A 21661-nucleotide genomic window follows, 5' to 3' on the forward strand; every position below is an offset into this window, starting at 1 on the left:
AGACAATTTGAGATGGACATTGGATCACAACATTAATCTACTGGCAGAATATTTCCCAGGCACGGACAACGATTTTACAAACCTGCTCAGCAGGATACAGCAACAAGTCCACGAGTCGGAATTCTACCCACAAGTCCTCACCCCCCAAACTTCCAGAGATGAGGGGTTTCCTTCTGAAAGGCCTTTTCACAACTGCAGAAAATGCAAAATGTCCAGACTTCACCTCCATGTTCCCAAACCCACTATCCAAGGGCAGCACACTAAGGATGAATTGGTCAGGAAGGCTTGTCTACACTTTTCCTCCTCTCCCACTCCTATTTCTGGTTGGGAAGCTCAGGCAAACATCTTGACAACCCTGGTTCACAACACTACTAGACTTCTCTGTAGTTCCCCCACAAGAAGCTTCCCAACATGCTGGACCTTCTCACTCAGAACCATGGACAAATCAGGCACCAAGATCCCACAACTCTCAACTTGGAGATTTCGCTTCTGAGGTCATAGTTTTTGTTACCTTAATTGGCCACCCGAATGTATGAACATTCATGAAGAAGCCTGTTGACCTATCACTAGAGCTTGCTATGCAGAAAAATTGTAATTATTTGTCTATTGTCGTCATTCAGAACACAACATTGTCTGCAACTTCATTTACAAATAGCTGGGCTAGCATTCACATTCAAAAGATTGCATCTTGCTGCAAAGGCAGCCTAGCTACAGAATAAGCAGCATGTCTCTTTATTCAAAATGGAAGTCATCAAAGCCTTAATGGAAGGGTTCAAAAGAAAAATTCCACCATGGGTTTCATCTGCACTATCATGGAATCTTAATATCGGTCTTAAACGACTTATGGGACCTCCATTTGAACCCCCATGCACATTCCCCCTTCAATTCCTTTCTTGGAAAGTGGCATTTGTTTAGTCAATTATCACCTCACTTAGATGTGTTAGTGAGCTCCAGGCTTCAACTTTGGAAGAACCTTTCTTCCAACTGCTCAGAGGCAGGGTAGTTCTTCGCACCAACTCTAAACTTCTCCCTAAAGTTGTTTATCATTTTTACCTCAGTCAATTGAGTTACCAGTTCTTTCCCACATGATTCTGTTGCGGAGGAGGCTCTACACATTAGATTTTAAAAGGGCCCTTATTTTCTACATTGATAAACGTAAACTCTGAGGGAAAATAATCAACTATTTGTTGCTTTTTCCCCTCCACATAAAGGAAATCCTACATCCAAATCAGGCAAATCTAGCTGGTGAGTTAAATGCATTCAAACATGTTATACTAAAGCTAAGAGAATGTTACCTATGCCTCTTAGATCACATTACATTAGGAAGGAAGGAGTTGCTGTGGCATTTCCAGGAAACATCCCAATAGCTAACATATGTAAAGCAGCTACATAGGCTACACCCCACACCTTCACAAAACATTATTGTGTGGATGTTTTAGCACACCAACAAGCCAATGTAGGTCAGACAGTACAACATACCCTTTTTCAAACAACTGCAACCCCTACAGGTTGGTCACTGCTTCTGAAGGAGGCTTCTTTACAGTCTGTGCAAAGCATGTGTATCTAGAGGCACACATGCCTCGAATGAAATGTTACTTACCCTGTAAGCATCTGTTTGTGGCATGTAGTGCTGTAGATTCACATGCTCCTCTGCTCCTCTCCAGATTCCTGTGGCTGTTGCAGTTTTTCACTCTTGCTCACATGGACATCTCATTACTTAAACTTAATCTAAGCTCATTCTCACCCACCTGCGGGAAAACAATCTAACAGTGGAGTTGTTGCGCATGCACAGAAATACTGAGAAGTCACTCTACCTTGTGACTCGAAAGACTTCTTTGAAGATAAACAACCTGCACACATCAGGATCCGACCCTAGATGGCAGGAGTATGCAAAGCATGTGAATGTACAGCACTACATGCCTCAGACAGATGCTCACAGGGGTACATATGTATGGGCATTGATTTCCCTTTTGTTTGTCCCTCTCCTGGAGCATGGTTGGATTACTTGACCTTCCACTGCTCGCTTTCTAGTGACTATTTGTTTTTTGTTTTTATTTAAGCACTCCACAAGAGTGCTTGTGTTCCAGTGTCTTCCACATGTACTTCATTCCCCTGTCTCTTGTGCTCGGTTTTTCTGCCTCCTGTTTGTTTTTCTCCCATGCATGCCCACCCTGTGTTGCTTCCCTGCCTGTCATTTATACTGCACTCCCATCCGTGTGGCTTTCCCACACATGCCCCTGTTTCTTCTGCCCCATGTTGCCCCCCCACCCACCTTATCAAAAAAACACATTTTCTTTTTAGTTACTGATCTAACCTGGGTCAGTAACTGAAAAGAAAGAAAATGGCTGTGCTTATTCTGTAGGTATGTGCATGTGGCTACAAAATGATGCAACTGGCCTCATCATTATTCTTCAGCCATGTGGCATGGCTAAAAAACATTGGCAAAAAAATAGGTCCCAAAGTGGAGACTGGCCTAGATATTGCTTGTTTATTGTAACATAATGTAATGTCTTTAGACAGTTTTTTTTTTAAAGTGTTGCGTCACCAATATTTTCTGTGAAGTGTTTGCTTTTTGGGGCTTTTTATCTCTAACATCCCTCATTTTTAAAAGATCCTTATGTACTGCCTTACTCGCATCCCTACATTGTAGGCTGTGGTCTGACCTTTCTGAAAATGACTAGAAATACATAAATATCTACAGGGAAATTATTTGCGTGGTAAAACGGCAATGCTGCAAATGTTAATTTCTACAGTTTTCTATTGTAGTGTTTGAAGAACCTGAAGATCCTAGCAACAGATCCTTTTTCTCTGAAATAATCTCCTCCATATCAGATGTTAAATTTAGTCACAGCGGTCGATATATGATGACTAGAGATTACCTTTCAGTGAAAATATGGGATTTAAATATGGAGAGCAGGCCTGTGGAAACCTATCAGGTAAGGCAAAATTATTTTCAGCTCTGTTGAAAGGGTGTGCTTCTGCTGATGTTATCTGCATATGTTACATAGTGTTTTTTAATAGCTTTTTAACATGCAATAATAGATAAGAGCATACTCACCAACAATAAATGTCTTAAAAGGTTTTGGCTGGTTGCCTGCTTATTTTTCTTGTGTTTTCATAGCCTAGCATTAGTTGGACTCATTTTCTAGTTAGATGTTGAAAAAAGTTTCCATGGTGTAAAAAATTTATAGCTACCGTCACACTTGATGAAAGTTTTAGAAACATCTTTGCTGTAGATTATCCACTGGTAATTTCTTCCATTGTTCTGGTCTTCAATCATGCATTTGAGTTACTCTTTTCTTACACATTTTTTCTCAGTGATGGTAGTGCCTCCTATTATATATTGCTACTAATGTTATAATGTGGCTAAGACCGGCGTCTTCAAGGAAGTGTCGCATTCTGAGGAACAAGCCAAAAAGCAAAACGCTCCACAGGTGACAAAGTTGAGTGTAGATGTAATGTTATGGTTCGAATTGACTTTTAATTGAAGCTTGAAAAAAAAGTAAGTGACGGACAGCTGAACATAAGCTGAGCTGGGTGTTGAACCTTAAACCTGATGATCAGAAATAACCAGATAAAATACCAAATTCATGGATGAAGAGGACAAAAATATTTTCCAGACAAACCATCCAAAGATATTTCCTGACTGCATTATGAAACAGGACTCCTAGATTCTCTTATAGGAAAAGGATGAAACGAAGTAGTAACTTGGGTGGTTTGATTAGGAAGCGTGAGCCATAAAATATCTTTTTGGCCTTCTTGCCAGCTTGTAGAGCTTATGGGAAAGGTATTCTGTAAATGGCAGCTAAGCATGATTCCCTAAGGAAAGTAGAAGGCGTAGCAGCCACAGAATCTGGCATGCCAAGGACTAAGTATTGTTGTGCAGCCATGGGGCAAGGCCTGAGCGAGAGGCACAAATTCCAAGCCCCTCCAAGATGCTCACATGAGCTGTTGCAAAGCACAGCCAGGAGACAAGCCCAACTCCAGCTAGTAATTGAGCTCTCCAATCTCTGACACTGACCACATAGTGAGCTGAGTAGTGGGAATGCTGAGGCCCACTAGCTTTCAGCACCACTAAGTCAAATGTTTCTGCAAAGCACCTCCTGTTTAACCCTTGCAGACAGTGCCTCAAGATTATGTTCCTCTTGACTGTGTGTGGTGTCAGGAGTTCTGATCTGTCAATGTGGTCTGCGATTCCTGCACCTCCATGCACTCAAAAGCCACCCAGAAGTAGTAAGCCATGTATTTTTTGTTGTTGCTGAAACTAGCAAGGAGTCTGCATGTTGCACTCCCTCTCCCAAAGATCAGCCACCTCACAGTGAATGTGTTCTTAAAGGTCTCTTTACAGACCGTGACAATAAAAAAAAGCTCCATCTTCTGGGAATATGTTCCTCACACAGTTCTCATGTTGCCTAAATCAGTTACCGTACGTCAGCCACCGTCAATCACGTAGAGGCAGCTGCAACAAATTCTCTGAGGAGTGCAATCAATCAAAAACATGTGCGACCCCTTTGGGGTATTTAAGGGAAGTACAAAGGGGATAGTACGATCTTCGGGAGAAAGCCAATATGAGTAGGTGGACGGCGAGGAATACACCTTGGTGTAGTAAGTGGGTAATGGTGGGAAGAATGACTGTTAACAGCGAGTTTTAACCGTTTGGGGTGATAATCCATTCCTATTTGGAGTGTGACTGCAGGACCTCCTGGGGTAAGTATATGTGAGCTGGCTCTCACAGAATGGCACTACAGAATATTGTATAGGTGGGGTACACAAGTAAAGTGCCACATCTACACTGCATGCTGTGTACTAAATGAGACTTTGGAACTTCAGGTCCAGTTTCATCAGTCAGTAGAAGTATTTGTAACACACGTTATTATTAGTTTTGTAGCCTATGATCTGTAGGTGGATTTTTTTAATACAAAGGTTACATATTTTGAGTAGATGCTACATGTCCTGATAAATGCCATGGACTCTATGGAGCCTCCAGGCAGTAACAATCAGTTGACATAGTGGGGTTGGGGTACCTATTCCCTGCTATTCTGCACCTAATTTTTAATACCAAGTGGTACCCTACAAAGTAAAAACCCTACTGGGCTTTCACATTAGAATTTATTCTCACGGATCCTAAGTCAGAATGATGTTCCTCCACGATCCGAGAGTGTAGGCCCCCTCTCCTTCAATTCAAAGTTTTTCGAGAGCGTGCGGATATCCTATGATGAATGACACCTAGTAGGTGTGTGAGTATATCCGATCAAACTTTTTGTTTGTCTTTAGGAATAGGCTGGTAATCTTGCAGTAACAGAATATTGTTAAATAATAACATCACACTTAGTTGATTTTTGTGTGAAATAGGAAAATCTAACATCCTGAAGGAAATCCTACAGCCCTGCAGTGCAAATGTTGAACCCTTGGTTCCTTGGAGGCCCTACTAATCCCTGGCGTGGCCACTTGGGAGAAACTTTTCTTGGGCCCAGTGGTGCAGAGACAGATTGGTAGAAACCATGTACTCAGTTCGTGTGACACGCATGTTCGCTTCTCAGACCTCTGACCAGATATCTGGTTGTTCATAGTTTGTCATCAAGGCAGAATCCCCATGCCTTTTTTACAGCTCTACCAGACAGGGAATTTGAGAAACTTGACTCCTTGGGTTGCTACGCTTTTTTCCCCCCTCTGGCAGTTTGGCCTTTCGTACATCTAATGCCACTTGCATGTTGGGTTGTTACCTTCATGTTATAGGAGAACTGGCAAAAGTTGCAGTTATTAATTAACTGGACCATATCCATTCTCTGATGTGATGAGTGGTTGCCTGGATACACCAAAACAGATCCTTAAGTTAATCTCGATTTTCTGGACACACTTACTCAATATATGGAGTATGGCTGTCAAACTCAGTCTTCATGCTTGATTGTTTGCAGCTGGAGTTTTTGTGATTTTGAACCTATATTTGTGGACATATCGTTAGATATTGAGCAACTTTTGATAAGACCCATTTCTTCTTGTAATGACTTAGAAATGATAGCGTTCCCAACATGAGCCTGTCCGCCACTGTATGGCAGATGTACCAACAGTATTGGAAGTTCCATGGTTATTCTAGAGCTGGGCAGTGCTGTCTAATGCCTCAGCAACTATCTCTCTCCTTTCCAGGCTCAGGTGAACCTAGGAAACATCAGCTATAGCAGCAGAACCAGTCTCCAGCATTCGCTACAAGCTTTTCCACTTTCATGCAACATTGACATCACCTTCATGTGTGACAAAGGAACTTCTGTTTTGCCTTCCACTTGAAACAAATCACAACAAACCACTGGGCCATCCAACTAATCTGCCCCACATAAGGCCTTCCTTTTCTCTCCTCCCTTTCAGACAACACCCATTCCTTCAAAGCCTGCTCACTAACCCAGGCCTTAGTCCTATATTTGGAAAGACTATCCTGTCTGGACAAAAAGGCAAAGAAGGTGGTACCTCTGCAAGAGAGGCAAGGGGTTTTAGTTCTGAAGAAGGAATTAGCACTATGGCCTATGCTGTATTTCCTGCATACATATTGAGATAGTTTCCTCTTATGTCCCGGGGTCTGCCCTACTATTGTTGTCCAACCTGGCCAGGTAAACTACTTTAGCCCATGTCTGTCAGTAGTAGTGACGGCAAGCAGCCACAGGGTTCTTGGGAAGGTAGTTTAGAGCACCCAAGCGCAACACTCAAAAATACATTTGTGTATTAAATGATAGTTCACTCCAGTGCTTTAATATCGGGAAGAAAAATACTTTAATGCACACTAGAACTAAATATTACTCACCTGCAAGAAAGATTCAACCTAGTGTCCTGGGCACTAGAAATTGTCTGTTCTTTCCTGCTATTGGCTTTGGTAACTCTCTTATAAACCTACCTATGCCTTTCCATTGTCAGTGTCTAGCATGTGCTGATGGATTCTTCTACCTGCAGATTCTTAATCTATTAAGTATACTTCCATGTGCTAAACTGGTCCTGAAAAAGATATTTTATGATGGTAGGGGATGCTGGTTTTGTATTTGGAAAAAAAAAAAAAAAACACACACCCCACCTTCTCCTAAGCCCCCACCACCACCTCCTCCTCAGCCACTACCTCCTCCTTCGCCAAGTATGCACCTAATGGCCATTAAAGTGAGGAAGGCTAAACTCATTATGGCTCGAGCCAGGGATGGCAGAAAAGTCAAATGCAAGTCAAGGCTGTGATCTAGATTGCGTTCTCGGGGGGGCCATCAACTTTGAGGTCTTCCTGTCATAGGCACCCAGAAAAGAGGGGGCACAGTAGGGAGTTCTCCTCCCCCTCAGGCTCCTGTTCAGAGCCGGAGCCCGTCCAAATCCAGCCTCCTTCGGACCTGAAGCTAGTGAAGTTCCCGGCGCTGCTGCCACTGCCAGACCACAGACATTCCCTGACTTCCCTGTGCCCAATACAGACCCAGCACATGCCTGAAAGGGCAATCTGGGGTGTTCAGACGGCTGTGGTCCCCTCGGAAGCTTCTTCAGGTGCCATGGTTTCGTTTGGGTTGTCATGCATTCTAGTGCCGGTAGATCTTCCCACAGCATTGTTTGCATTTTTCATTCCCCTATTGAGAGCGCCATTGGTCTCAAAGAATCTGCACCTCATTCAGCAGAGCTCTGGCTTCCTTTTAATGAAACCCTACTGGATCCTGTCCTTACCCCATGGCCAAACCCTCACCCACTTCAATGATAACTGGACCATTGCCATGAAATGCAGGCCAGCACCATGTGATCTCCATTGTCTTTTGGGACACCCTTCCCTTCTGGTTGTACAGGCATTCTCATCCTCACAATTCTCTGTGGGTAACATCCTGGCCGCACTGGCTGATGGAGAATCTAAAAGAATGGAAGCCTAGTCCAAAAGATTTTCAGTTCTTGGAGCTTTGTTCAAAAGTCACTCAATGCCACATGCCTTTTAGACAGATATGTACTTGCTTTATGGGACATGAGTAGTTTCAGTGCACCCGAACTGCCCATTGACTTTCAGTCAAATTTCATGGACCTTGTATGTGATGGTCAGGCAGCCTCAGAGCAGGTCGTTGTCAGGCCTCAACAGTGCAGACTGTTGCCAGAGCAATGGAGAATCAGTGGCGATACATAGACACAGGGAATTGTTCAGGACAACAGGTTTTCTAATGATGTCCAATCAACCCAGATGTTTATAGCTTCAAGCTTTTCGGAGACAAGGCAGACACAGCCTTAGAGCACTTCAAAACCAGCTTGACCGTAGCTCAGTCCCTTGGTTTGCCCAGCTGAGCCACTGCTCAGTCCCTTGGTATGCAGCCTCAAAAGTGAGAGAATTGGGAATTTAACAAGTTTTGTGGCCTTAGAAGAAGCGTCCAATTCTGCTAGCATCAGGCAGCCATTTCACATCAGCCATCCTAAATTTTTGTTGTGTGACAGTATAGGGGCTGTGGAAAGGGGAAAGAGATCACGGCACTACCCTGCCTATTATTTCATCATCCTCACTGGCCTCCGAAGGGAAGCAGCTGTAGTTTTTTTTTTTTTTTTTTTTTTTGGGGTGCCCAAGCCAAATGGGAGGCAGAGTGTCCTCTTTTCCATAGGCTTGGGTGGCCTGCACGCAATCCCTGTGGGTCCCACAGATTATGGAAATTCTACTCTTCCACCAGTCTCCTCTGTTAATTCCTCTCCCCGCCACAAGTTCCTCTCCCTTCCATGTTCAGATCTTTAGGAACACCTTCTACTGCAGCAAGAAATGGCAGCTTAGCTCCAGAATACTGCTGTGGAGTTTGTGCCTGAACAGGAGATTGGACAAAGATGCTACTCCTGGTACTTCCTTATTCCAATAGAGGACCACAGTCTCCATCTGATTTGGGACCTTTCTTTGGAAGAAGTTAAAGATGTGGTCCCTAGCTCATGTTCTTCTGGTTCGGGAATTAGGAGTCTGGATTGTATCATTCGACTTGCTGGACATGTATTTCTGCATATCGATCCTGAAGTTGCACAGGAAGTGCTTTCTATTTGTGGTGGACATATTCAGTAACAGTTTGCAGTAGTTCCATTGGTCTGTCATTGGCTCCACGGGTATTTATAAAGACTATGCCAGTGGAGGCAGACCATTTCAGGAGGATGGGGAAATTCCGTTTATTTTCATATCGGGACCAGTCAGCTGGCTTATTGCATTCTCCTGGTTGCACATGGCTGTCACCTATAGTTCCTCCAGTGATGCATCCGCAAAGGCACTGGTTTTAACATGGATGAGATCTGTCAGACTCCATAACGACCTCCAGGAATTCTGCAGCAGAGCTTGCCTGATGAGGTGTGTAGGAGAACTTATCCAGAGGATGTCCTTCCAACACCCTCCTGCCGTGACAAACAGTAAGGATGGAATCCTCAACTCTAGGGTGGAACTTGAGATCAGAGGAACTTGAGAATACAGGCCTTTGGTCTCCCACTGAGCAGAGCTTGCACTGTGCAAGCCAGGCAGCCATACAGTAACTTTTTCAGAACAAATTTGCGAGGTATCTGTATGATTACTACTACTTAGTAGCATCTCTATTCTATCCATGAATTTAATGTGCTTGAACCGTAGAAGATTTGCCAGGGTCTCCCCAAGATCTGTATGACCCACCGTATGATGAACATCCCTATGAGAACCCTTGGAGTGACTACGCTGTGGAGACACCTGATGACACTGACCCAAACCTGTATTGTCCTAAGGCTACACCCCTGGATGAGACAACCTCATACCATGAGGTTCTGCAGCGTGCAGCCACCTTCCTTCCACAAGGTGTACAAACAACCTGAAGAGGAAAACTTTCTTATTCAAATTCTCTCCTCCACACATAGCTCAATGTGCAATATCTGACTACTCTCAAGGGTAGGCTTAGCCATGCACATGAGACATGAGATTTTTAAGGAGCCAGTGTAGGCACGTTGTAATCCCTAGGACGGATAAAAGGCATAACACATCCCCTCTAACACCCACCCCCTTTACATCAGGGCATAACACACCCCCTCTAACACCCACGCCCTTTACATCAGGGGCTAATTATCACCTGACACACTGGCCACCCATACTGCATGCTGCTAATTCCCTGGGCACACAAGGTGCTCTGTCGTCTGACTAGTAGAACAAAAAGATTGATGAGATGGGAAAGCATGTCGCCGCCCAGGCTGCTATGTATTGGCGGATCACCAATTCATTGTGCTTTCTCTGTGTGTTAATGTGCCCACTGGTATGAAATGGAGGATCTGATCCAGCACCATTCCAGATCAGCGTAAATAATATGGCCACGAGTTGGCGGCCTAAGGGAAGATAATTTCGAACACCAACATCAGGTGCACCCTTGTCGCAGCAGACGCTGCTTCTTAAAATGTCAATACTAGTGTCCTCTTCCTCAGGCACGCCTGGTTGCACTTGTCCGATTTCAAACCAGAACTTCAACAACATCTTCTCAACTTAACATTCCATGGTGAGAACCTCATTGAATAGCAAGTTATTTAGATGTTGAAGAAAACTGAAAAGAAAAGTCATAAACAGCCAAGATCATGCCGGTCAACCTTCCTGACGTGTCCTCACTGCCAGATGCTCACATTCAAGGACAGGGAGAAGATCAGGTTTCATGGACTCTGAGAGAGGATCAGCTGGATCAACATGAGGCCTTGGGGAACACCAGTCTTCCTCCAAAGAGCCAAAAGAACCCCACTGAGGAAGATCTTGTGGAAAACACCAAAAAATGAGGTTCTGACCAATGTTAAGAGGTAAGTTGTCGATGGAAATATTATTATGTTGGCCGTCTAAGACTGGGTCGGCTCATCGCCCGACATTGAGTCACATCACCGGCAAGAAGGCACCATCAGTCGACCTTGATACAGTCCTCGGCACCAACACATCCTTCATCATCGGCATTGGCATCGACACCCAGGTGACATGGATCAACTTCAAAGACTCATGGCACAACGTCAAGGCACAAAACGCCATCAAGACAACCTGTGGGGCTTACTAAACGTTCATTGACGTTGAAGCCACAATCGATGTAAACGTTGAGGCCTGAAGGAAAAACATGTGTTCATGTCAACAGACAAAAATGTCACCTAAAGGCCTCAGTGGATATTCACTGAGGTACAATGTGACTCAGTGGACTTAGTGGGATTAAGATCTCGATCACCTTCTAGTTCCAGGTCGCAATCACCTGTCAAACCTTCCAACCACCTTGTAGATATTAAGAAAATGGCCGGTGCCGCAACATCGGACTCTGAGTATTCTCACACATACTCTCCCTCCAGGCCTCATCCATCATCTCTCAATAGAACACTTTCTCCAAGGTTTTCTGCTTGCACACCATCAGTGCCTCCTACTATTCCAAGAGCCACACCACGTAGGAGTCCGCAACCATCTTCTCTGAGGTCGAGAAGTTCTCAGTCATTGTTGTAGATCTCGAACAATGTTTAGACCAGGTCAAGTCCTAGAAGGTCCAGAAGGTCTTATACTGCATCCTCCAGGCACAGAAGGTGATCAGTTTTGGTCCACAGCATCCCGATCCTAGGTGAGAGACTATTTTCCAATGCTTTTTGATACACCTCCAGCAAGAGTGACACCAGCGGATGAAGTCTTGACTTTCAACAATGTCTTGATCAGATGTGCAACAAAACTGAATCTGGACATTCCAACTATGATGACAGCTTCTTCTGTAATTGTATTGAAACCCACCATCACAGAACGCCGCTCTTGCCTTTAGTGCTTGGACTCCTAATACCTGCAATGCAGCTTTTTAATGTCAGCATTTTTTTTTAGATCAATGCCATCACGGATCCTGAAAAATACAAGGCTCCTGATCAGGATCCACTGTTCCTCAGAGCTCACCCTCCTCCTTATTCGGCTATAGGGGCGGCCATACAGAAGTCACATTGTTAGAAATGGGGTCTCCAGTTGGCAGTTGTTTTCACCCTGTCCACGTAGGGAGCCTTACTGTAGTCAGGGTAAGGGAGCCGCACAACTAAGATGGCCCCTGCTCACCCTGTTGGTAGCTTGGCACGAGGAGTCACGCTTATCTCAGACAATGTGTAAAGTATTTGTACACACACACATAGTAACACAATGAAAACATCACAAAAGTACTCCACACAAATTATGAAAAATAGCCAATATTTATTTGAGTAAAACAAGACCAAAATAACAAAAATCCAACATGCAGAACTAAAGATACACATTTTCAGAGATTAAATATTAATATAGTGCTCAAAAACACGATAGCTCCAACTGCGGCTATCAAGTGTCTTTACTGAATCGCTTCCAACAGTCTAATGCCGATCGCGAGGGAGTGTGAGGTGGTCAGAGTCCCAAGAACTCCAGGTACAGTACCTTGGGGAAACTATGAGGAAACCGACATTGCACGGAGTCGGGGAGGTGTGGCATCTGTTCCATACTGCTACCTGGTAAGCGAGATGTTGGTAGCTTCTTTCTGAGCAAGTGAGTTGAGGCGGGATCAGTGGCAAGGCTTCAGTTTCTTACAGCAAAGTGGGGTTGATGAATTCAGCTGGTCCAGACGTGAGGCATTCACAGGTGCTGCGCAAAGTCAGAGCCTGGTATCACAGACGTTGGTGACACGTTGCTCTGGACTTGCGCTGTGGTGGGACTTCAGAGGCGGTGTGGCGGCATCTGTTGGTTTCGGTCGTTGCCCTCTGTGGGGACCACGGATCCATTGCAGGCATCAGCGTGGACTCGGACAGCGGCGCTGATACCGAAGTCGCTCTATAGTCGATGTGCTTGTTTTTTTCTTGGTAGCTCCGGAACACTCTCTCAAGGGCTCAGAAACTGGATTTGGCACCACTTGGCAAGCCAGGACTCCCAGCAAGATCTCAGGTTCTGGCAGAAGTTTTTGATGTCCCTGTGACTTCCTAACAGGAGGCAAGCTCAGTCCAAGCCCTTGGAGAACATTTGGAAGCAGGATGTAGAAAGCAAAGTCCAGTCCTTTCACTCCCAGGGCAAAAACAGCAGACCAGCACAACAAAGCAACAGGCAGAGTGCCAGTCCAAGCCAGAATATCCTTGGTCCAGAAGTGTTCTTACTGTGTGGTGTCAGAGATACAGTACTTATGATCATTTCTGTCTTTGAAGTAGACACACTTCCAAGAGAAGTCTTTGTAGTACACAAGATCCTGCCTTTCCCTGCCCTGGCCCCAGACACACTCCAGAGGGTTAGAGACTGCTTTGTGTAAGGACAGGCACAGCCATATTCAGGTACAAGTGTTGGCTCCTCCCACAACTCTAGCTCAGGAAGACCCATCAACCTATGATGGGCCATCGGGATATGCAGGCCACACCTCAGCTTGCTTTGTGTGACTGTCTAGAGTGAATACCCAAACACCCCAACTATCATCATGACCCAGATGTGTATTCAGCAGACAGGCAGAGGCACAGAATGGTTAAACAAGAAAATGGCATTTTCAAACTTAAAATTTTAAAACAACTTCACCAAAAGATGTATTTTTAAATTGAGTTCGGAGACCCCAAACTCCAAATCTCTATCTGCTCCCACTGGGAAATTATAGTTAACTGATATTCTAAGGCAATCCCCATGTTAACCCATTGGAGAGATGGGCCTTGCAATAGTGAAAAACAAATTGAGCAGTATTTCACTATCGGGACCTGTACTGGTGTGTTTTACATGTCCTGCCTTTTAAATACACTGCCCATGGGGCTGTCTTGGGCCTACTTTAGACGTGACTTAAAAGTAGTACAAGCATTTGCCATGCAATCAGTCTCACATTTGCTCCAGTTACAGCTATTGGTGTTGTAAATTCCTAACTGGACATTTCTTGCCACATTAATTGAGAATGAGAAGTAAAACAGTTGACGTAAGCAAGCCGATTCAAAGCGACATTGCCGCCATGAGCACGAAGGTGAGAGACAAAAGGAAAAAGAAGTTTGCTTGCAGTCAAACAAATTGGCAATTATCCATGTAACAGGATCAGTGTCCAAGGCGGTAACCAAACTGCCCCAAGGAGGGACAAACGTGAAGCATTAACCAATGATAACAAAGGATCTTTGAAAGGCAAGCCCACGAACAAGTGAAAGTGATGGGTGTGGTTAAAAGCCCACAATACTTACCAAAGGTCAATGCGCTTGCGTGCTCGACCTAAAAAGGGAAGGATTGGGCCTGGCAAGGGGGTACACTTGGAAGGTCGACATGACAGTGTAAAACTGCATACACAGACACTGCGATTGCAAGTCTGAGACATGTTTGCAGGGCTACTCATGTGGGTGGCACAATCAGTGCTGCAGTCCCACTATCTGCGTTTGATTTACAGGCCCTGTGCCCATCTTGTGCACTATACCAGGGACTTACTAGTAAATTGAATGTGTCAATCATGGATACAATCCAATCACCAATAATTTTTAAACTGAGCATATATGTAGGAAAGTACCCCCTTTCTTGGCATGGTTACCCCCATTTTCTGTCTGATTGTCAGTCTGTTGACTGGGTCTACTGCGTTCCTGCTAACCAGGACCTCAGTAGTTTTGCGCTCTCCTCTAAATTGTATCTTTTTCTTCCCACAATTGGCATACTGGTCCCACCCCCACCCCCCCAATGTAAGTCCCCAGTATATGGTACCTAGATACCCAGGGCATTGGGTTTCCAGGGGATCCCTATGCACTGCAGCAGTTATTCTGCCACCTATAGGGAGGCCATGCAAAGGGTTCTGCAGGCCTGCTACTGCAGCCTGCATGAAACGGGTGCATGCACCCATTTTCACTACAGGTCACTATAAGTCACCCCTATGGTAAGTCCCCTCTGCCCAGAGGGCAGGGTGCAGGTACCTGTGTGTGTGAGGGCACCCATGCACTAGCAGAGGTGCCCCCACAAACTCCAGATCCGTTTTCCTGGACTTTGTGAGTGAGGGGATGCCATTTTACTTGTGTACTGGACATAGGTCACTACCTAGGTCCAGCGACATGATGGTAACTCCGAACCTGGGCTTGTTTGGTATCAAGCATGTTAGAATTATACCCCAATAGTGTTTCAAGTATTGAAAGTATTTCATGCACTCCGGGTGCTCCTTAGAGGACCCCCAGCATTGCTACCACCAGTCCTACAGGGTTTTCCGGGAAGCCCAGCTGCTGCCACCCCTCAGACAGGTTTCTGCCCTCCTGCTTGATCTGAGCAAGCCCAGGAAGGCATAACAAAGGATTTCCTTTGGAAGAGGGAGGTAACACCCTCTCCTATTGCAAATAGGTATGACTGGCATGGGAGGGGTAGCCTCCGAAAGCCACTGGTTTGCTTTGAAGGGCACATTTGGTGCCCTCCATGCATAAACCAGTCCACACCGGTTCAGATACCCCCAATCCCTGCTCTGGCATGAAACAGGACAATGCAAAGGGGAGTGTCCACTCCCCTGTACATCACCACCCCAAGGGTGATGCCCAAAGCTCCTCAAGAGGGTCCCTGGGTTCTGCCTTCTTGTTTCCAAGGTTGGCAGAGAACTCTGGGAACATCTGAGTGGCCAGGCAGGTGACGTCATAGCCCCCTCTTGATAGGTGCTTACCTGGTTAGGTAATCAATCCCCCTTTCAGGGCTATTTAGGGTCTCTTACTCTTGGGTGGGTCCTCAGATCCGGCTTGCAAGATTCTAGCAGGACTCTTCTGCAACCTCTGCTTCAACTTCTGGCCACTGGAACCACAACTGAACCTCCAGGAACTGACAAACGCTGCTACAATGAAGAAGACTCTTCTGCAACTTTGTTTCCATGTCTCCTGCATGCTTTGCAACATTTCCCCAGCTGTGCTTCCTCAGACTGTAGCTCTTCAGCCTGTACAAGAAAAAGAAGGAATCTCCCTTGGTGTGAAGGAGTCACTCCCCTGCAACCGCAGGCATCTACAACAAGTGACGACTGGCTGCATGGATCCCCTCTCCTGCGGAGCTGCGTGGGATGCTGCATCACAGGTGGTGGTCCGGAGTAGTCCTCTTGGTCCTCTCTGACAGCTTTCCAAATTTGGTGGAGGTAAGCCTTTGCCTTCCCACGCAGGACAGTACCCCTGTGCGCCCGCATCTCTTGCAGCTGCCAAGCCTTGTTTGCATCACCTCCAGGGGATCTTCAGGCGACGTGTGACTCCAGCCCCCAGCACTCCATCCTGCCATGCACAGTCTCCTGTGTGGTTCTCCTGCGTTTTGGGATCCTAGATTTTAGTGTTGCTTGGACTTCTTATTGACTCCTGTGTATCCCGTCCTATGCGACTCTGTGGGTGCCGCCTCTGCTCATGTGGGACTCTCTGCAATGCTGAGGGTCCCCTGTGCCTCCCCCTCCTGGGCTTAGTCCTCCTGGGCCTTGCTGGTCCCCAGCAGCACCTCTCTTACACTAACTGCATGTTTTCCTTTGCCAAGGCTTGTTGGTGGAATTCCTGCACAGACACCCATCTGCAATTTTCCTTCCAGCGTGGGGCTTCATCTGCATCCATCGGGAACTCTTCTCCGGCTTTAGGGCTGCAGTGCAGACCTCTGTTGTTGTTCATCACCGTCAACAAACTCCTGCATCCACAGCTGAGTGTGTAGTACCTCCTCCTCCTCCTCCTGGACTCCACTGTGACTCTTGGGCTTGGTCTCCTCTCTCCACAGGACTTCTTTCTTCAGGAATCCACTCCTGGCTTTCTTGCAGGCTTGTCTGGGTGTCTGTTTTCTTCTTTTCCTCCTTTTGGGTGGTTTGGGGAAAATCCAGTGTTTTACTCCTGCATTCCTGGTCGCTGGGGGTTACTGTGTTAATTACCTCAGTTGTTTTCTAGTACTCCCAGCTCCCCTCTAGATATTTAGCTTACCTAGGTGGGAGGTACCTTGTTTGCATTACTTTGTTTAGTATATGGTTTGTGCTCCCCCTAGGGTCACTATTGGTTATTGCTATTTGCACTGTTGTCTAATCTTTTCTATGCCTGTTTCTGATTACTAGTGTATTACTTAACTACTATTGGTGGGTTACCTGTCTAGTATTTTGTGGTGATTTGTTCCAAAAATAAAATACCTTTGATTTTTGTACAACTGAGGGTTTTATTTCATGTGTGTGCTGTCTGACTACAGTGGTATTGCATGAGCTCTGCATGTCTCCTAGATAAGCCGTGGCTGCTCATCCACAGCTACCTCTAGAGAGCCTGGCTTCTAGACACTGCCTACACTTCACTAAGAGAGGATACCCAGAAAAACTGCCAAAGGAGGGTAGGCAGAATTTCCAAGAGAAACTTAATGATGACAGCCTGGTCTTCAGTCAGATTATCAGCACAGCTGCAGATGCGTGGAATCAAGTTCCCTTCTGACTACTCCACCAGCAAAAACATCATGGTACCAGCTAGCTCTGTTGCATTCGGAAGTCAACACCTTAACGCAAAAAGAGGCTATAGAAGAGGTTCTTGGCCATCAAAGGGAATTGGGAATCTCTTCCTATTACTTTCTAGTTAAAAAAAAAAAAAAGGAGAAAGGACTGAAACAAGAGTTCAGACCCATACTATACCTCAGAATACTCAACAAGTACATACGCCAAGATAAGTTCATAATGCTATCTCAGAACCAAATCTCTGCAGTGACAAAAAGGGGACTGGATGTGTGCGATAGACCTTCAAGATGCATATTTCCATGTCCCAATTGTTGCTAAGCATCAGAAATGTCTCTGTTTCAAGACAGGAGTACTTTGTACTGATAGTGCTGAGATCCAGTTTGGCCTCAAATCAGCCCCACTAACATTTTCAAAATGTATGGCTGTGGTCACAGCATTCTTAAGGAAGCAGAAAATCTTTGTGTATCCTTACCTGGACGACTTGCTGATAAAAAGCTTCTCTCCATCACAGACAAGGGAGCATTTTCGCATCTGCGCAGAGACACTCACAATTCTGGGTCTTTCGATCAGGTTCCAAAAATCTACAGCTTTGAGTACAAAAACCCCTACCAACTAGGGCCCACACTGAATACACAATGGCAAGAGTTTATCCTTTGGAAGAGAGCCTATCATCCATCACTCTAAAATGTTGCAGGCTTCTGCAAGTTCACCATCCATCTGCGTGGCAGATATCGCCTGTACTGGGGTCAATGGCTTCCTGCATCTTCATAGTGCCGAATGGGAGGTTGCACCTGAAGCCCCTGCAGCAGTGTTTGGAAGACCAGTGGAATTGGGTTCCCAACTGCTGGGAGAACAAGCTGACATCGCAGGCTGCACACCAGCATCTCACATGGTGGTCTCAACTGAACAATCTAATGGTGAGGGTTCTATTTAATCAGGACCTACCCAGTCAAACCCTGATCTTACACCCCTCTCCAGGGATGGGGAGCTCACTTTGTTTTGTATTTAAGTTCAGCGTGTGTGGTCAGACAAAGAAATCATGTTAACATGCTTGAATTGAGTGCAGTCCACCTTGCTCTGTAGTCATTCTTTCAAGTGATGAAAAACAATTGCATCCTTGTCCAGACCAACATGGCAACTATGCATTAACTGGACAAACAGGGAGAAACTCACACTGGTCTTCTGTCCCTCGAGGTTCAGATTATTTAGAAAGGGCTACTGGCCAGAAACATAATAATAATGGCCACTCACCTGCCAGACATTCAAAACATGCAAGCAGACTCTTTCGAAACTTCCAAGACAATCGCATCTGGATTCTCAACAATGAGATGTTGTAGCCTCGAGTAGACCTGTTTGCGAATGCAAACAGAAAATGCCAAGACTTTGTGTCCAGATTCTCCCAACCAGGGTCGAAGGGGAATGCCCTTTTGATAAGTTGGTCAGGGAATTTTCTCTACACATTTTCACTAACTCCTCATTCCAACAGTGATTCTCAAGTTAAACTGATACCAAACAAGAATGATACTGATAGCTCCGGAGTGGCCTCGCCAGTGGTTGTTCAGACTTTCTACATCTGTCAGAAGCCTCACAAAAAACTGCTGTGCCTACAGGATCACCTGTTAAAGTTTGGGGGACAGATAATGCATTCTAGTCTCATCTCTGAACCTGACAACATGGCTCCTGAATTCCTCCAAAATCGGCACATAGGGCTTTCCATGGAGTGTGTGGACATTCTGAGGGAGGATAAGAGACCTTCCACTATAATGTCACATGCTTTTAAATAGAAAAGGTTTTATTTATGGTGTACGCTGAATAATTACAATCCAATCTCATGCCAAGAAAGTGCAGTCATCCCATATCTGCTACATTCATGTAAATCAGGGATACAGTTTTCCTCAGTTTAGAGCACATCTTGCAGCCATTACAGCATATAGGAAATCTCCCTAACCGACATCTTTTTTCAGGATTCCACTAGTGAAGGATTTTCTCTAAGGGCTTAAATAGGTCCTCTATCAAGTTACGAATCCCTCTTTCCCCCATGGGAACTTAATATTGTTCTTTCCAAATTGATGGGCCCTCCATTTGAACCTATAAATAATGCCTATTTTATTTGCAACATCTCATGTAAGGCGGCTTTTCGGGTTGCCATAGCTTCAGCCAGTAGGGTAAGGGAAATTCAAGCCTTATGTTGTGTGCAATACCATTTACTGTTTTTCACTCCAATGGAGTGCTGATTAGAACTCATCCCAGCTTTCTCTCAGAGGTTGTCTCAGAGTTTCACATAAATGACTGTCTCTCTACCTACTTTCTTAACTCCTCAAGTCTAGCTGAAAGGTCACTACATTCACTGGTTATTAAAAGTGTTAAAATTCTACTTGGACAAGACTGAGTATCAGGAAGTCAGATCACCTGTTTGTTAATTATGGTCCGGTGAGAGCAGATTTAGCATCATCAAAGCAATCTATTTCAAAATGGATTGTTTCCTCTATTGTACTCTCATATTAGCTAAAATGTCCATCCCAGTTAGACCTAGAGCACACTCTACTGGGGGAAAGATGCTACTGCAGCTCTGTTAAATGTACAGATTTTTGAAATTAGTAAACCTGCTACATGAAAATCTGCTCATACCTTTTCTAGGCATTACAGTCTGGAGTCAGATGCTAAATCAGACACTCAAGTAGGACAGGCTTCTTTGAGAAATCTTTTTGGTTTAATGTTGGAGCTCTTCTTTGCTTCTTAGTCTGTGCTTTGTGGGATGGGATTGCTACCTATTTAATGCTTATGACTTTTGATAAGGATCCCCTGGAAGAGAAGGAATGGTTTCTTACCTGTAACTGCAGTTCTCTTGTAGGGGAATTGCCATGATATGTCATAAGCACTGAATAGTCCCGCCCACATACGGGAACCTCAGAGCACTTCTTCAAAATATCTTAATTGGATGTTTTCACCTTTCTTCTGGAAGGCCTGCAAAGTCACTCCAGAAAAGGGCAGATAATGCAGCCTATCTACCTTGGCTATGCTGGCTGAGCTGTTCATCTTAAACCAAAGTAAATAGGGTCATCACATAACTTGAGAGTAATTTGTTAACAGAATGAATCTCCCTCACAAACCCCTTTTTTTCATGATAGAGATGAAGGAAAGTAGGGCAAAGTAGCCCCATTTTTTAGCCATTATGTACCTAAAAAAGAGACGGTCTTTAAGAACTCTGAGACCATCAGTATCCCATCATACACACCTGGTGACAGTTGCTTCAGTTTTTAAGTGACGTTAAATTTGTACTGTGTGTATTGATAACTGTCTATTCACCCGGAGAGGAGGGAGGGTTGCTTATGACTTATCATTGAAATTCCCCTACGAGAGATCTGGAGTTACATGTAAAAAAACGTTCCTTCTTTCGTTGGGGATTTACATGTGTAGGCATAAGCACTGAATAGAACAGCAAGTCCATCCCTACATAGAGCAGGGGGCGAAACAGAGGTTAAACTGGAAGAACAATTAAGCAAATAGGTTTTTTGAGGGAAGCCTGCCCCACTTGAGCGTCTGCTCTATCGTCCGAGTCTAGGCAGTAGTGATTAGTGAATGTGTGAAAGGATTTCCAGGGTTGCTGCCTTGCAAATCCCTGGAACATGAATCTTGAGCAGCAAAGCAGCACTAGTGTGCTTTCGGTCTAGCAGGGAGTTTTTTGTTAGCTTTTTGATAGCAGAATTAGATACATTAAATTATCGATTGTGAAATGGATTGCTTAGAGGTGAGTAAGCCTTTTCTGAGAGGACCATAATTGATAAATAGTTGGTGTGATTTGCGGATGCTTTGTGTTTTTTCGAGGCAGAATTTGAGAACTCGTTTTACATCCAGGGAATTGAGAGATCTTTCCGCTGAGTATAGGGATTCTGAAAAAATGTAGGCAAGAAAATTGATTGGTTGACATGAAAATCCCAAACTACCATCGAGAGAAATTTTGGTTGAGTCATCGTGACTACTTTGTTTGAATGGAATACTGTGTATGGTTCATTTGAGCAAAGAACCTGGATCTCACTAACTCTGGGGGCAGATGTTATGGCTTCCAGTAAAGTGGTTTTCCAGGATGAGAGTTAGAGAGAGGCCTTATGTATGGGCTCGAAAGGGTCTTGTATAAGGCATGAAAACTATATGTTCGATGGCATCTGTCGCTGTAGATACGCATGTTCTGCAATAGCTCGCCATCTGGTGTTGGGCCGGAGTGTTACAAGTTGTTTTTCTTCGAAGAAGTCTTTCGAGTCACGGGACCGAGTGACTCCTCCTTTTGTCTCCATTGCGCATGGGCGTCGACTCCATCTTCGATTGTTTTTTTTCCGCCATCGGGTTCGGACGTGTTCCTGTCGCTCCGA

At 44.9% G+C, this 21661-nt stretch overlaps 1 protein-coding gene across 1 annotated transcript in view; it reads left to right on the forward strand.

Annotated features, from left to right (window-relative positions):
• Window positions 1–21661, forward strand: part of PPP2R2A (protein phosphatase 2 regulatory subunit Balpha) — a 422643-nt gene that overhangs the window by 345542 nt on the left and 55440 nt on the right. Inside the window, exon 8 of the mRNA XM_069214156.1 lies at window positions 2767–2936. Within this exon, the coding sequence (XP_069070257.1) occupies window positions 2767–2936 (170 nt within the window). The remainder of the gene's footprint in view (window positions 1–2766; window positions 2937–21661) is intronic.

This window comes from Pleurodeles waltl, chromosome 11, assembly GCF_031143425.1.
Source record: "Pleurodeles waltl isolate 20211129_DDA chromosome 11, aPleWal1.hap1.20221129, whole genome shotgun sequence".
Lineage (NCBI taxonomy): Eukaryota > Metazoa > Chordata > Amphibia > Caudata > Salamandridae > Pleurodeles > Pleurodeles waltl.